The sequence below is a fragment of the Geosmithia morbida genome, assembly GCF_012550715.1.
Source record: "Geosmithia morbida isolate 1262 chromosome Unknown scaffold_22, whole genome shotgun sequence".
Classification (NCBI taxonomy): Eukaryota; Fungi; Ascomycota; class Sordariomycetes; order Hypocreales; family Bionectriaceae; genus Geosmithia; species Geosmithia morbida.
The window spans coordinates 300,414-313,703 of record NW_023336209.1 but is presented as its reverse complement, the minus strand read 5'-3'; the positions used below and the strand labels follow the sequence as shown (position 1 = coordinate 313,703).

The following is a 13,290-nucleotide window of genomic DNA, read 5'->3' as shown; positions in this document are numbered from 1 at the left end:
ATCAAAAGAACCGCCGTTTCATTGTGCCACTTGCGTCGTCGATTTGTGTTTACCAGCGGGCAAAGGTGGAGGGATGAAAAAAAGAAAGTCATTTGCGTCATTAAAATAATGCGTCAGCCACAAGGATTGGCCACTGCCATGATGATGATGCCCTCCTTCATTTACGAACTGTACAGCTTGGCGGTGGCTAGAAATCAACGACACCCGGGGGGCGGTGGCTGGCATCTTGGCATCATCAAGATGATCCATCATTGATGTGTAAACCAGGATGGGGAGAGGGGATGCCAATCCCTGCCTTGCCAGGCTACCATGGAAAGCAGGGTCGTGGGTCGTGACCTCTCTGCAACAAGTCATCTGTAGATCGAGATTGGGTCCCCGATGTGTATCATGAGCATGGGTTGGGGAAGGCGTTAGATGGGAGGCGACCGCATTTGGAAACCAGTTTTTCTACGAGCCCACATGAAACCCACGCAAAGACTCCACTCCACGGTCGAGATATTTAACCCGACTGTTTGGAAGGGGAAGAATCAACTTGGCCACATTTCGGTGAATTTGTGTGCTCGGTGAATTTAGATCTTAGGTTCATTATTATTCTTTTTTTTTTCTTTTTCGCCGTGATCTTTAATGGCAATCTGTGACTTGCTAGCGGGTGGTGCCCTTCATGTCCTCCGGCACATTGTTGTTGTCCTTATCCCTGTTGAATATACTCGGGATTTTGATGATGAGCTGGATGCCGTCGTATGTGGACTTGACATCGAGATAAATCTCCGAGGGATTAGGTGCAGATGCAGGCCTAGGTGCAGGTGCTGCAGGTGATGGGCCACCCGGACTACTACCGTAACTAGGTTGTCGTTGCGGCTGCTGCTGCTCCTGGGCACGGCCGCCAGGGCGGGCCTCGTTGAGTCTGCCGATAGCCTCGCCATTCTCATTGTAGATGTTTCCACTTGCGTCGACTCTGAGGGCTCCGTCAAGTTCTTGAAGCTCGGGAAGCGCAGTGAGATCCTCGACGACGTGGCCGACTACCTCGCCGTCTCCATCCAAGATCTCACCCTTTTCCGAGACGGGGCGGCCTACCATGGAGGGGAGATCCCCTTCTACCCGACCTAGGACGGTGCCATCATCGTCGAGAATGTTGCCAAACTCATCGACAAAGCGGCCTACCAGGGCTTGATAGCGATCTGGCAAATGTGGCGGCGGCGGCTGCTGTTGCTGCTGGGAAGGTTCCGTAGCGGCGGCGGTATCATGGTTGATCCTGGGTATGGGCGTAATCTCGGGGGGCTCTTTGGGGCTGTCTCGGGGTACAAAGGCGCCTCGATAGGGAATATCAATCATGTGCGTGGTGTGGGTGTCATGAGGGGCGTCATCCCCAGGCGTCGCGGTGTGTGGAGACGACATGTTTCCTGTCTCAGTCTGTGGGCGAGTGTGAGTGTGGGCGTAATCAGGACTCGATCATGCGGTGCTCTATGCGCGCCGAAAACAGAGCCAACAGACGAAGGAAGGACGAAGGAAAACGCAGCTGGGATGTAGCTTCGAGAGGTAAGTCTCCAAAAATCAGGCATCAGCTGTCTGGAGTAGTTCTTGGGCGGTGCTAGGTGGCAATGAAAGAAAAAGGAAGATTCCGCATCATAGTAATGAATATTAGAATAGAAGGAAAGCATAACTACTATTACTATGCACTCTGTAATCAGGGCAGGCAGGAGCTCTATGGCTTATCTAGGCATGCCTGCCGTGTGAGCAGTGTGGCATAAGATATTGGGACGGCATGAATCACAGATGGATCATGCATACTGGATATAGTGTCGTGACGTCATAACCACTAGCTGTGTGCATGGTCGTGTGTGCTCGCGCATGCTCTATTTCGTAATACCAGAAAGGTATGTGCCAAGAACCGTCGCTATTACTAAACAATATGGAAGAGCCGTCACTATAAATCGTCACTAACTTCAGACGATTAGACGCTCCCGAGTCCCTAGCGTGTCGGGCCGCCTGTCGTACACGTTATTACAGCATACATATGGCGCACAATGCTATTATTATGGGCCCGGCCGGGTGTTACCATCTAATGTGTGACCATATGTTAATGCCCCGTAATGCTTACTAGAATTGTCCCTGGCGATACCGGTTCTGCGACAAAAGGCGTTGGCTGGGCTATATTGTGGAATGTAATCTGTAGATTTATTTCACAACTATTTTTACTACTATTACTAGTATCATTACTACCCGACACAATAATGGATAGATAGATATTCGAAACAACATAACGCCAATCCCCTTTCCCTCCCGCGGACACATTATAGGCAAGAAAATTATGAATGAGCAAATAGAGGAAAGATGGAAAAAAAAGGTAAGGAAAAAAGATGAACAACTCTAGCCGTCTTTCTCTCCAACTCATGTCTACCTATTAGTTCCTGCAGCAGCAATCAATCGATTAGCCCGAGTCCAAGTATTTGTTTGATTCTTTGATCACATGCTGGAATGATAAGATTTTGCGTAAGAACGAGGACTGTTCCATAATTAAATAGTCGAATATGAAGCGCCGTAGATGGGAAAGGTTGGGGCAAAGTTTCAAAAGGGGAGGGGGGGGGGGCTACAACGTACAAGAGGGCTAGTTCAAGATTGCCGTGAATGCGGGCCTTGAGTTGAATCTCGACTTCTAGGTTGAGATCGAGGCGAAGACGAAGGGTATCTTTGCTATCATCCTTGCTGTCCATCGCCTTGTTTCCCAGGTCACCCATGGTATTGGCCGTGTTGTCGGCGACGCCCTCAACACCGCCTGTCGAGAGCTGGTTCAGATCTGTGTTGGCCTTCTTGCTGGACTTCTTGTTACCCCGGCGGGGCTTCCTGCCAGTGGACTGGTTCGAGGGGCGGCCGGAATCCTCGCCAGACTGGCTGGCCTTCTCATCGGCAGAGTCGAGGTCCTGCGTAGGCTTCTCCATTGTTGGTGCTGAAGACATGGTATTAGATATGGTCGGTTGATCGAGGAATGGAGAAGCAGCAGGAGAAGCAACAAGGGATTGAGGCTAATATGAGTAAAAGAAGGAAGAGGACGAGAAGATTGATACTAGTGTAGAACTTTGCTAGAAATAAAACTACAAGGAAAGCGAATACCTAAATAGGACAACCGCGATTCTCGTAGGATATACAATTTGGTGACCGGTTTTTAAACATGAAGTCATGGCACAAGGTTCCCCACCCACCCACCACCCTGGCCGTTGATTCTCCCCCTCCATCTCAACTCCACAGCCACTAAATCTCACACGCGCATGAATTTTTCGTTTCCAATAATGGATTATGATGTCGTATGTCCTCGTATGTGGGCGAATGTGTATGCATGTTAGGAGCGTGTGCCATATCCAAGGTTTCGGACCACCTCTTCCAACCCGACTGTCAGCTTTGCCACAGCTTAATGTCAACCATTACCCAAAAAGGCTCCAAGGCTTCGACAAAGGGGCGAGATAGCCCTCAGTGTCTGACATAACGGCTCTCCATTCCAAGTAGCTTCCGCCGTCTGAGTCGTACTGGTTGACATTTGGACTTGTAGCTGTCGCCGTTGTCGTTGCTTCCAGTGGGGTGCCAGTACACGGCCCATCGTCCATCGTCCTGACGTCGCGCCACAAACTTGGCTGGATCATCTTCCAGGTCGAGAAAGTGCTCATCTTCGCTCCACCCCCACGGTCCAATGGTATGGCCCATAGTGTCCTTCCTGCCGCCATAGCGCAACGCATGCGTCTCCGCGTCCACGTAAATCCAGTTGAGCGCCGGAGGGTCGTTTGAGATGAAGCTCACTAGCCCCCGATGCTTCTCTTCGCTAGGGTATGGAAAGTAGTAGCCGCAAAATCGCTGCCCTTCTACTGGTCTTTGGGGGAAGTCGAGATAGATCTACCATGGATTTGAGGTTAGATGGCTGTCTCTTAGAGAGTGAGGAGGGAAGAATAGAGAAGAGCACTTACCTGTCCGTCAACCAGCACGCAGAACGCTGCCTCTCGAAGCTCTCCTTCCTCCGTAGGTAGCATAGCCGTGAGCTGGAACTTTTCCTGCTCCTTAGACAGAGCAGCATTCTCTCTCTTCTGTGCACTCACGGAATTTCCCACGCCGATGATGGTCGGGATAGACGTCAGCGCAAGTAAACCGATGACCATTGTGCCTCGATTTTCTCTTGTATTTTCCGTTTTTCGTTTCTTTCTTTCCGTACCCTTCTCTTCAACTCGAGAAATTCGGGCTTCAGACTTGTTCTCCAAAGTTAACACGGGGGCAAAAACTCCATCGAGGACTGGCTGCTCCTATTCTAGGACTCGCCCTGATATTAGCCTATTGTTCCACTCTAAACAATCATCTGGATTCAGGATACGAGTGCTCGTGTACGTACAGTTAACTATGTATGTAACACATATCCCGCATGGTGTGACCCGCTTCCGTGACTATCCCCCAGACCTTGATTCCTCCACAGCGATTGAGGGATTCGCATGCACATCCATCCCGCGCAGCCCCTCACCACTCCTATTGCCCCCCTTTTCCTTCTTCATATCCCCCTGCCGTGAGTCATGCGTCATACATTGCTTCTATGCTGACGCCTGACGTCTCGTGTGCTAAAAAAAGAAGAGTTGAAGGAGAGCGGAAAGAAAACAAGGAACAGCATAGACTCGTTCATCGGTACACGTAATGAATGATATTTCCCTCCTGGGTATCTAGATTTATACAAAATGTCGATCGGCACCAGGGAGCATGTTTTGTTAGACGCACGGTTGCATCACCATTTCTATAGCCTTCTATGCTCTTTCTGGTGTAAAGGACTCCAACGCTGTCTGAGGATAGAAAAACCAGTTCACCTTCTTCATTTTTTTTATAGTCATCCAGAACGCTTATATTTGACGAGCACAGAAAAAATAACGATAAAAAAAAGCGACATCCAGCAACAGGATACCGTACCCGCAGTAAAAAAAAAGATAAAAATCTTGGGATACTCACAATCACACCATGGATAATAAGGTATGAGCCATAGTATATAATTTGAGAAGAGACCACCTCAGACTTACATGATTACTAGACAGCAACAGAAGAGCCCAAGAAGCAGGAGTCGCAGCAATGGGGCGGCAATGACGATGATGAGCTTGATTACTCGCCTCAGAATGATCGAGGCGGGCAGGACCAGTTCCAGGATACCCAGGGAGAAAGCAGCGAAGAAGACGACAACGATGATGTGGAGGATGTCTCCTCCTCCCCTTCCGATCAACAGCAACAGCAGCTGGCTCAAAGGAAGAGGGCTGGAGATGTGCAACAGAAGGCACCACCTCAGGGCCAGGTCGCCCAGCCCAGCGGTGGTGGAGAAGACGACGGCAAGAAACCCCTCAGGCTGCGACTCGACCTCAACCTAGAGGTCGACATTGAGCTCAAGGCCAGGATCCATGGCGACTTGACGCTCGCGCTACTGTGAGTTGGCCAATACTTGAGGCGTTATACGCCCACGATGATTTAAGAAGACTTCACTGACCTAACTCAAAGTGATACGTAATAGCGAGGGACTCTGATGGAGACACAACATACACGCGCGCACTCTCGTATCTGGCCTCGAGTAGCTGTTGATTGGAGGATCGTATTGATGTAGTTATACTCTGTTTTCTTTTTGCTTGTTCTTCCTTGTTTTCCCACACCTAGTCCTAAGATACTTCAATTTAGTTAATTGACTATATAATAATTAGATACATAAAGGGCTTCGAGATCCTAGGCTTGTGGCCCAATACTGCACGTACATGCCTCGCTAATTCTTGCCGGTCGATTTCTTTGCGGGAATAATAGACCGGATGGTAGATCTGCCCTTGAAGCGGAGCCAAGTGGAGAGGTAGACAATGCAGTAATTGAAGACGATGAAGGCGCAGAAGATACCGAAGTTGCGCCATATGTGATTGTAATAAACGCTAAAGCCGCGGCCAAACTCGTCTCCGGTGGCAGCCTGGCAGAAGGCGCACGAGCCGTCGGGCTGGGTCTGGATGTAGCCGCCGGCCTGTTTGGTGTAAGGACCGGCGTACTGGTCGCACGACAGACCGGGGGGCGGGCTGAAGTAGGCAAACTCCTTCTTGGTGCAGCGGACGGGTTTGTCGTGGATGGCAGCAGCCAGGAAGCCCTCGACCAGGTAGTGGAAGGGGGAGAGCCAGTACATCCACTCGCGCCAAAAGGTGGGCAGTTGCTGGGCTGGAACGACGACACCGCAGAACGAGACGATGAAGAGGAAGAAGAGTGGAACGAGGAGCGAGGCTAGCAGGTCGTTAGGGGCAAATGATGCAATGGCTTGCCCGAAACTGGTGTAGTAAAGCTCGAACAGGAGTACCAGCAGGAAGACGTAGCCCGACGTGAAGCTCGAGACGCGTGTGCCGAAAACGCCCCACCACCAGCAGCAGAAGTAGACGGCTCCAGCCACGACCAGGTACGGAATCTCGGCTAGGATGATTGACGTCGCCCATGCTTGCCAGGAGTAAATCTTCGCCTTGTTCTCGCGCGACGTGAAGATGTCACGCGACCGGAGGAGCACCGGCTGAAGCTGCTGGATAAGCGGCGGCGAAATGGTTAGCGTCATGAAAATCGAGAACAGACGGTTCTGGTAAGCGGTCGACGAGTAGCCCAGTCTCCAGAAGGTGAAGCAGTTGAATAGGCCTGTCATGATGTGAAGCATGAACTTGCCCACAATGTAGTTAGGGGACCGCCAGTACGATATGTAAGCACGTTTGATGACCAAGATCATTTGCTGCCGCATGGGCGCTGCAAACTCGTCGTCGTCCTTGAGGCTCTGCGACATCTCGGTATGCTGCCTCTCCTTCACCATGGCCTCAATCTCGCGCGATCGCGCCTTGTGATTCTCCGACTTGGCCCACACGTCCGCCCAGTCCTGTCCCTCGTAGTTGGGGTCTCCCGCCCCAATAGACTCTAGCATGTACTCGGCTGGGTTGGCATTGGCGGGACACGGCTTGGCGCCGTTGGACTCGAAGTAATGCGTGAGTATCTGACTATCCTCGCCCAGAGGTCCGTGATACACGACCCGGCCGCCCGACTGGAGCAGGAGGAGCTCGTCAAAGTGTTCAAACAAAACCGCCGACGGCTGGTGAATAGTGCACAAAATCGCCTGGCCCGCGTCCGCCAGCTTACGCAGGAACCGCACGATATTGAAGGCTGCCGCCGAGTCAAGGCCAGATGTCGGTTCGTCCAGGAACATGAGAAGCTCAGGCTTCGATGCCAGTTCCACGCCAATCGTTAGCCTCTTGCGCTGCTCCTGGTTCAGACCCTGGCCCGTGACGCCGATAGCCGCCCCGGCAATGTCGTGCATCTCTAGAATATCTATGATTGTCTCGCAATATGCCAGCTTCTCCTCGCGAGGGACGTGGCGCGGCTGTCGGAGTAGGGCTGAGAACTGGAGCGCCTCACGAACGGTGGCTGTCGGCTCGTGAATATCCATCTGCTCGGCAAAGCCAGTAGCCCGTTGAAATGACCTGGGTAGTGGCCTCCCATCCACGAGAAAGTCGCCTGTGACTGTTCCAAAGTTGATACGCTGGGCGAGCGTATTGAGAAGCGTCGTCTTTCCAGCACCTATAAGTCGAATATTTGCTCTGGTCAGTCTTTTTGTGTTCTCCTTGAAGAATGAGGAATTAAGAGATGGTAGTATTTACCAGAAGCACCCATGAGGGCAGTTAGCTTTCCGGGTCGAACGTAGCCCTGAACATCCTGCAGAAGCTTGCGTTCGCCACCTTTGAAAGGGATGGTGTAGTTCACATTGCGAAACGTGAATACCGTCTCGTTCTTGGCAACCTGCTGTGTTGTCTTTATACTCTCCTTCTCATTTTCATCCTTGTCGGCACCCACTCTGACGGTGGCGGCACCTTGGCTGGCGCCAGTCTCCTCGTCCTTGGTGCCCTGGCCGCCTCCAGTCTCTATGGTTTTTTCAACTTTCTTGGGAACCTGTCCTCTCTTGAAAACGGTGATAGCAGCCCCTCCAGCATTGGCCTTCATGCGCTCCATGCCGACGACATTGAGGAATACGAAAAAGATGAAGAAGGCCCAGAGTAAGCCAAAGTTCCGCCAGAGGTGGGAGCGGCTGTAGTTGAAGGATTCCTTGATGTAGTCGGACCCCTTCACGCTGGTACGGCCCGGAACACTGCCCTTGAGCGTACACGACTGGTACTGAGGACTGGCGCGGAGGCCTAGAGGCACGAGATAGGGCGTCTCGCAGGGCATATCACGATAGGTAAATTCGTTTGCCATTAAACACTCGAACCCGTACTGCATCCAGTTGATTCGGCGTAGCCAACTGAACCAAGGGTGCATAGACCCGGGAGGGATCAGGTATCCAGTGTAGACGACGAGGATCTGAATGGAGATTCCGGTGATGCGTGTGGCCGAGTCGAGAGTGCCGCACCAGGCTGAGATGGCGCGGAAGAAGGAGTAGGTAGTCATTGTGACGAGCCAAAGGATGAGAAAGGTGATGAAGAACTGCGAGGCGGTGCGGGCAAGGTCGGCCATGAAGTAGATGATGAGGTTGAAGATGAGCACTTGAATCAGAACCAGGGGTATGTCGACAAACACCTGGGCAATGGCATAGGCGGCCGGGCGGTAGAAGCTAAAGGACTTGTGCTTGAGCAGGATTGGCTTGGCTCCAAAAGCCGCCGTCTGCTCTGCCAAGGCCAGCAGCGCATTGAAAAGGAGGAGGAGGAACAAGGCTCCGCCCCGGGCAAAGGCACTAGTTACCGTGTTGTCCTGACCGTAGAAACTGCTACCGACAATGAGGCCCTGGAAAACAAGCCCACCCCATTTTCCGAACAAGGATGCCCTGTCTCCAACGATGATGAGGAACTGACGCTTGGTGCAGGCCATTACCTGCTGGTAAAAGGGAAGTGTATAGTTCATATCCTTTTGTGTGTCGGCAGCGTCGCCACCCCTGCTCTCCTTCTCACTCCGGAGCTGCGACTCGAACTCCTCCATGTCGGCCAGGTTCTGGCGGCGGGCCTCGCTGCGACGGTACAGCTCGGAAAACGCCTCCGGCGTCCGTGGAATGCGGTTCTCCCATCCGGGGCGGATGCTGCGCTCGTGATCGTCGCTGACAGACGTCAGGAAGTCGGGTGTGGTCCAGCGATCGGGGCAGTCGAAACCTAGGTCGAGGAAGTATTTCTTGGCGGCGTCGGCAGGGCCAAAATAGAGGCACTTGCCCTCGTCGATGAGGAGGACCTTGTCGGCAAGATCATACAGAGACTCGCCAGCCTGGTAGAGCGAAACGGCGGTGGAGACGCCGGCCATGTTTGTCATGGCGCGAATGGAGCGTAAATATTCGAGGGCAGTTGAAGCGTCTAGGCCTTTGCTGGAGTTGTCCCAGGCCTGGACTGAAGCACGGGCGATCATAGCCTCTGCGATGCTGACGCGCTTGCGCTCTCCGCCCGATACGCCGCGGATGTACTCGTTGCCGACGTTGGTGTCGAGCGTATGCTCGATCCAGAAGAGCTTAGTGACGATGCGCAGGAACTCGGAGATATAGTCGCCGCGTGTCTCGCCTTCGAGCCGGGCCTCCTTGCCGGGCGTGCGCGTCTGCAGCGCAAACGACAATGTCTGCCGCACCGACAGCTTAGCGTAGTGGAGATCGTCTTCAGGGTTATAGATGATCTCTCCACGGAACCGTTTAGCCATCTCGTCAGCCCCGGTGCCACCATATGTCACATCGCCGTCGATGGACTCGAAACCCGACCGTTGATTGGCAAAAACTTTGAGAAACGTGGTGCAGCCGGCTCCGGGACGTCCGAGAACGAGCAGAAGCTCTCCGGGACGCACGCATCCGTCAAAGTTGCTGAGAAGCTCGCGCACAGGAGGTTTGGAAACGGCAGCCTTGGTCCCGCGGCTAAACAGATTGCCCAGCCTACGCGGGAGACCCATGAAAATGTCCCCAACCGTGGGCTGGAGGCTGGCACCCAGGCCAAGGCCCCTGACGGTGAGGTCGCGGAAGACGACACCGCTGTGTCGTGTCTCGTTCTCTTCGTTCTTCTCTCTGCGTGCCTGTCCAAACATACGGGACATGAGACGGTTGATCTCGTGATTTTCGTCATCGCCGTCGCCATCGCCGTGTCGGCCTTGGCCAGTCGCGCTGGTACGTCGGCGTGATAGCGCACGGAAAAGATTGTCCTCCTGCTCATCGGTCGTCTGCACCCTTTTCAAGTGTGTGTTTCCATCTCCGTGAGTTGAGACCGTGACAGCAGAACTATCAGAAGATGACGTGGGGGGTATTCTCTCCAGGGTGTCGCCGTGCTTTATGTCTTGCTGATGTTCGGTCATCGTGAATGGGTATATCTACGCCGTAGATATGACCAAACGCGACCGTGGGGGGGAAACTGAGGAAGGGGAGGAATTTGATGTGCTAACACAGGAAGAAATACAAGGGAGTTTATATCCCTGAACGACAGACGAAAGTGCATCAGACTGTGCATAGGCTCCCGTTAGCAATCCATCCCAATCTCGCACGTCGGCGTAGTGAGCACCTCCGAGCAGTGAATAGCGCTGATTGATGCTCAGTCTATGACGCCACGCCACGCCACCTGTACTCAGGCTTAATCCATGATCAGTGAATCTTCTTCTGCCGCCCTACGAAACCATTCCAATCGTGACGTGCTGGCATATATAAAGCATCAACTGCTACTTCGGACCCGCCAGAAGTATAGCGATTTGGTGCTGTGAAAAAAAAATCGGCTTTGTGGGTAGTAACTAATAATATGTAAACGCTCATGGTGGTATATACTGTTTCTTATTACCTTGTTTCTTCTCCGCGCGCGTTAGCCCCCAGACTAGCTCCCTACAGCCAGCGTCGCGTGTCACATGTTGGTTCACAATTCGGACAATCAACTCCACATCCCACACCGTTTGCATCCTCCATCGTTGTTATTGATCTATACATACTATTATCTGTAATATTGAAGGATACATTTTTGTTCGTACATGTATACTTTAACGTTCCACCACGGCGCGGACTTTTTATCTGCGTCTCGTTTGATCGTCCGTCGGACAGACTCTTACCCCGCACCCGTGTCGTCTCAACCATGATCCATACAACTGCGGATATAACAATGCCGAGCTGCGAGCACTAGCACTATAACTTGCCTAGGTCAGGCCGCCAGTTTATGAAACTATACTGGACCTTCCCTCCTAAATCCGTTCGATGCAAGAGGAAGGGAGCAAAAGGAGGAGAAGGAAAGGGTATCCCATCAACCAGCGGTAAGTACAAAGCTCAATATCAGATACTGCCCTTTAGCTTCGTCCCTTACATCAGATCGCGTGTTAATGAGGCATATAGCCATGGTATCTTTGTACGTATATATTATGTGTTTCCCGTACCTACGCTGCGTCCCACATTACCGCAGCAAAACATGCAAACATTTCCTTCCTCAATCGTCACGTTTGGACGCACCCGTTGGCACAATCACAACAAATAGTTACCCCAATATGACTGAGGCCTGTAAGACTCCCCTGTACCTCGTTATAGTTTTCGGCCGTATCTAGCTTTGAAGTCATGCCCATGGGATAGTCAAATAAAAACATACAGCATGATGGCTGTCTTGTGGTTGCGGACATGGGAATTTCTTCCCAACAAGTTTCATTGGTAGGTCGCTTTTTGCGCTTTGTGCCACCAACGAACAGGGACCGACGCACAGGACAGGTGCGTGGCCGGATGCCACGGACATGATATTATTTCAGCAGTATATGCTAAGAACGGTAGACGTTATCACTGGCGGACGGGCGTCTAACGCTGAAGCGATGACAACGAACCGAGTTGGTCACTATTATACGTTACACTTTCCCTGGTACAGTGCCTCATGGCATATACTCATGTCTAATATCTCGTCAGACCTTGGTCAGCGGAGTATCGCAAGCCGTCTTCATATCTCCACAGATGTACTGTGAACCGGAGGTGCTTCATGGAATTCCCAGCCACGTCGCTCTCCCATCTAGCACTATAAAAGTCTCTACCGGGTCTGCTAGAACATCTTTAGATCTAATACGAAGCTGTGGCAGAGGCGTCTCCATTCTGTGACTTACTTGTGACAATTATCGAGTTCTTTTTCGAGGTGGCAGAGAGGCAGATAATACTGTCTTCCCCCTTCTCCTGCATATTCAACCATCGTCGCTTCCGGAGGTGTCAAGATGATAACGACTGGTTAGATATGGCTGGGTATGGTACTTCGCCCTGGGCTGGAGACTCCTCAAGAAGGGAAGGGACCTACCTCATCGGCATACCCATTCCAGTCCGGGACCTGTATAGATTGACGATAGTAAACAATTGTTAGGTAGCCTGCATGGACGAAATGCTGCCCGGAGGCCAGTTATTCATGTTTATGGAGCCCACTCGCGGGTTCAAGTGCCGTCAAAATTCTCGTCACCAGTGGAACTTGTAGAGTTTGGAACGAGCTGTAAGTTATGACTCGATCGGTGTGAGGTTATGGTGTGAACATCACTACTAGCAAAAACAAAGATAGACCCCTATGCTTCACCTTTACTGACAGAAAATATGATACTACATACCTACCTGCTTCGTCTATGCTATACTCGAATTCCGGGTGGAATATACCAGAGATTGTTTAATGATGCAGAAGGGATCATGTACCCAGATCCCCTTGTCCTTTTCTGAAGTGAAATTAAGAGGTTCAAATGAGATGTCGTTACTGAAAGTCGTTTTGGTATCACGGGTTATCGTGTTCCTACCCTGTTGGACACACACCTGACCCTGCCACATAGTTCGGACAATGTACATATAGCGAAATACTGAGCCATGACTTGGCCCTTGTAGCAAACAATATCAATAGGGAAAGAGATCAAGATGAGAAGGATGAAAAGACGGCTAGAATCATACAGCCTTGATGGAATCAGTTAATGAGTAACCTGGGTGGAGTAAAAGTCGGTAATAGAAATACACGTAAGATGAGATAGGAGGCCAAGGAAGCTATACGAAAGCTAGCCCATTTTGCTAATACTTTATTGTTTTTACGAATATTCACTAGTAATATCGTTTTTTTCTTTTTTTTTTCTTTGAAAAAAAAAAAAAAGAAAACACTTCTTTGTGAGTCCTCGGGAATACATCATTGCCGGATTGGATCGTCCTTGGCCAAGGTTGTAAAGAGCATTGTGGATCTATACTCGTAGTTAGCTGTTGACATATCCGATTATGTACCGCATCGAGCCAGGTGGGGTCTAGGATGGGGATACGGACGAGCCGTCTGCGTCGGCGAGTCAGAATGTTGTATTTATATCGCACATGAGATCGACGCTGGTTTGTTATTA

General features: G+C 51.3%; 5 protein-coding genes across 5 annotated transcripts; 1 reads left to right on the top strand and 4 right to left on the bottom strand.

The window, feature by feature from the left end:
* Positions 1-642: 642 nt before the first annotated feature.
* GMORB2_4706 (Protein of unknown function (DUF3659)) lies at positions 643-1,395 on the bottom strand (the record flags this gene model as incomplete). Its single annotated transcript, XM_035466680.1, has 2 exons — positions 643-1,050; positions 1,303-1,395. 2 exons carry the CDS (start codon positions 1,393-1,395, stop codon positions 643-645), a joined length of 501 nt encoding a protein of 166 aa, XP_035318228.1.
* Positions 1,396-2,463: 1,068 nt separating this feature from the next.
* On the bottom strand, positions 2,464-2,954 carry GMORB2_4705 (uncharacterized protein; the record flags this gene model as incomplete). The annotated part of the gene is made up of 2 exons (XM_035466679.1): positions 2,464-2,470; positions 2,599-2,954. 2 exons carry the CDS (start codon positions 2,952-2,954, stop codon positions 2,464-2,466), a joined length of 363 nt encoding a protein of 120 aa, XP_035318227.1.
* Positions 2,955-3,462: 508 nt separating this feature from the next.
* On the bottom strand, positions 3,463-4,139 carry GMORB2_4704 (uncharacterized protein; the record flags this gene model as incomplete). Its single annotated transcript, XM_035466678.1, has 2 exons — positions 3,463-3,879; positions 3,951-4,139. 2 exons carry the CDS (start codon positions 4,137-4,139, stop codon positions 3,463-3,465), a joined length of 606 nt encoding a protein of 201 aa, XP_035318226.1.
* Positions 4,140-4,974: 835 nt separating this feature from the next.
* GMORB2_4703 (uncharacterized protein) lies at positions 4,975-5,525 on the top strand (the record flags this gene model as incomplete). Its single annotated transcript, XM_035466677.1, has 3 exons — positions 4,975-4,986; positions 5,045-5,427; positions 5,513-5,525. The coding sequence occupies 3 exons, from the start codon at positions 4,975-4,977 to the stop codon at positions 5,523-5,525; spliced, it is 408 nt and encodes a 135-aa protein (XP_035318225.1).
* Positions 5,526-5,755: 230 nt separating this feature from the next.
* Positions 5,756-10,296, bottom strand: GMORB2_4702 (ABC-type branched-chain amino acid transport system, ATPase component; the record flags this gene model as incomplete). Its single annotated transcript, XM_035466676.1, has 2 exons — positions 5,756-7,572; positions 7,653-10,296. The coding sequence occupies 2 exons, from the start codon at positions 10,294-10,296 to the stop codon at positions 5,756-5,758; spliced, it is 4,461 nt and encodes a 1,486-aa protein (XP_035318224.1).
* Between the last annotated feature and the right edge of the window lie 2,994 nt (positions 10,297-13,290).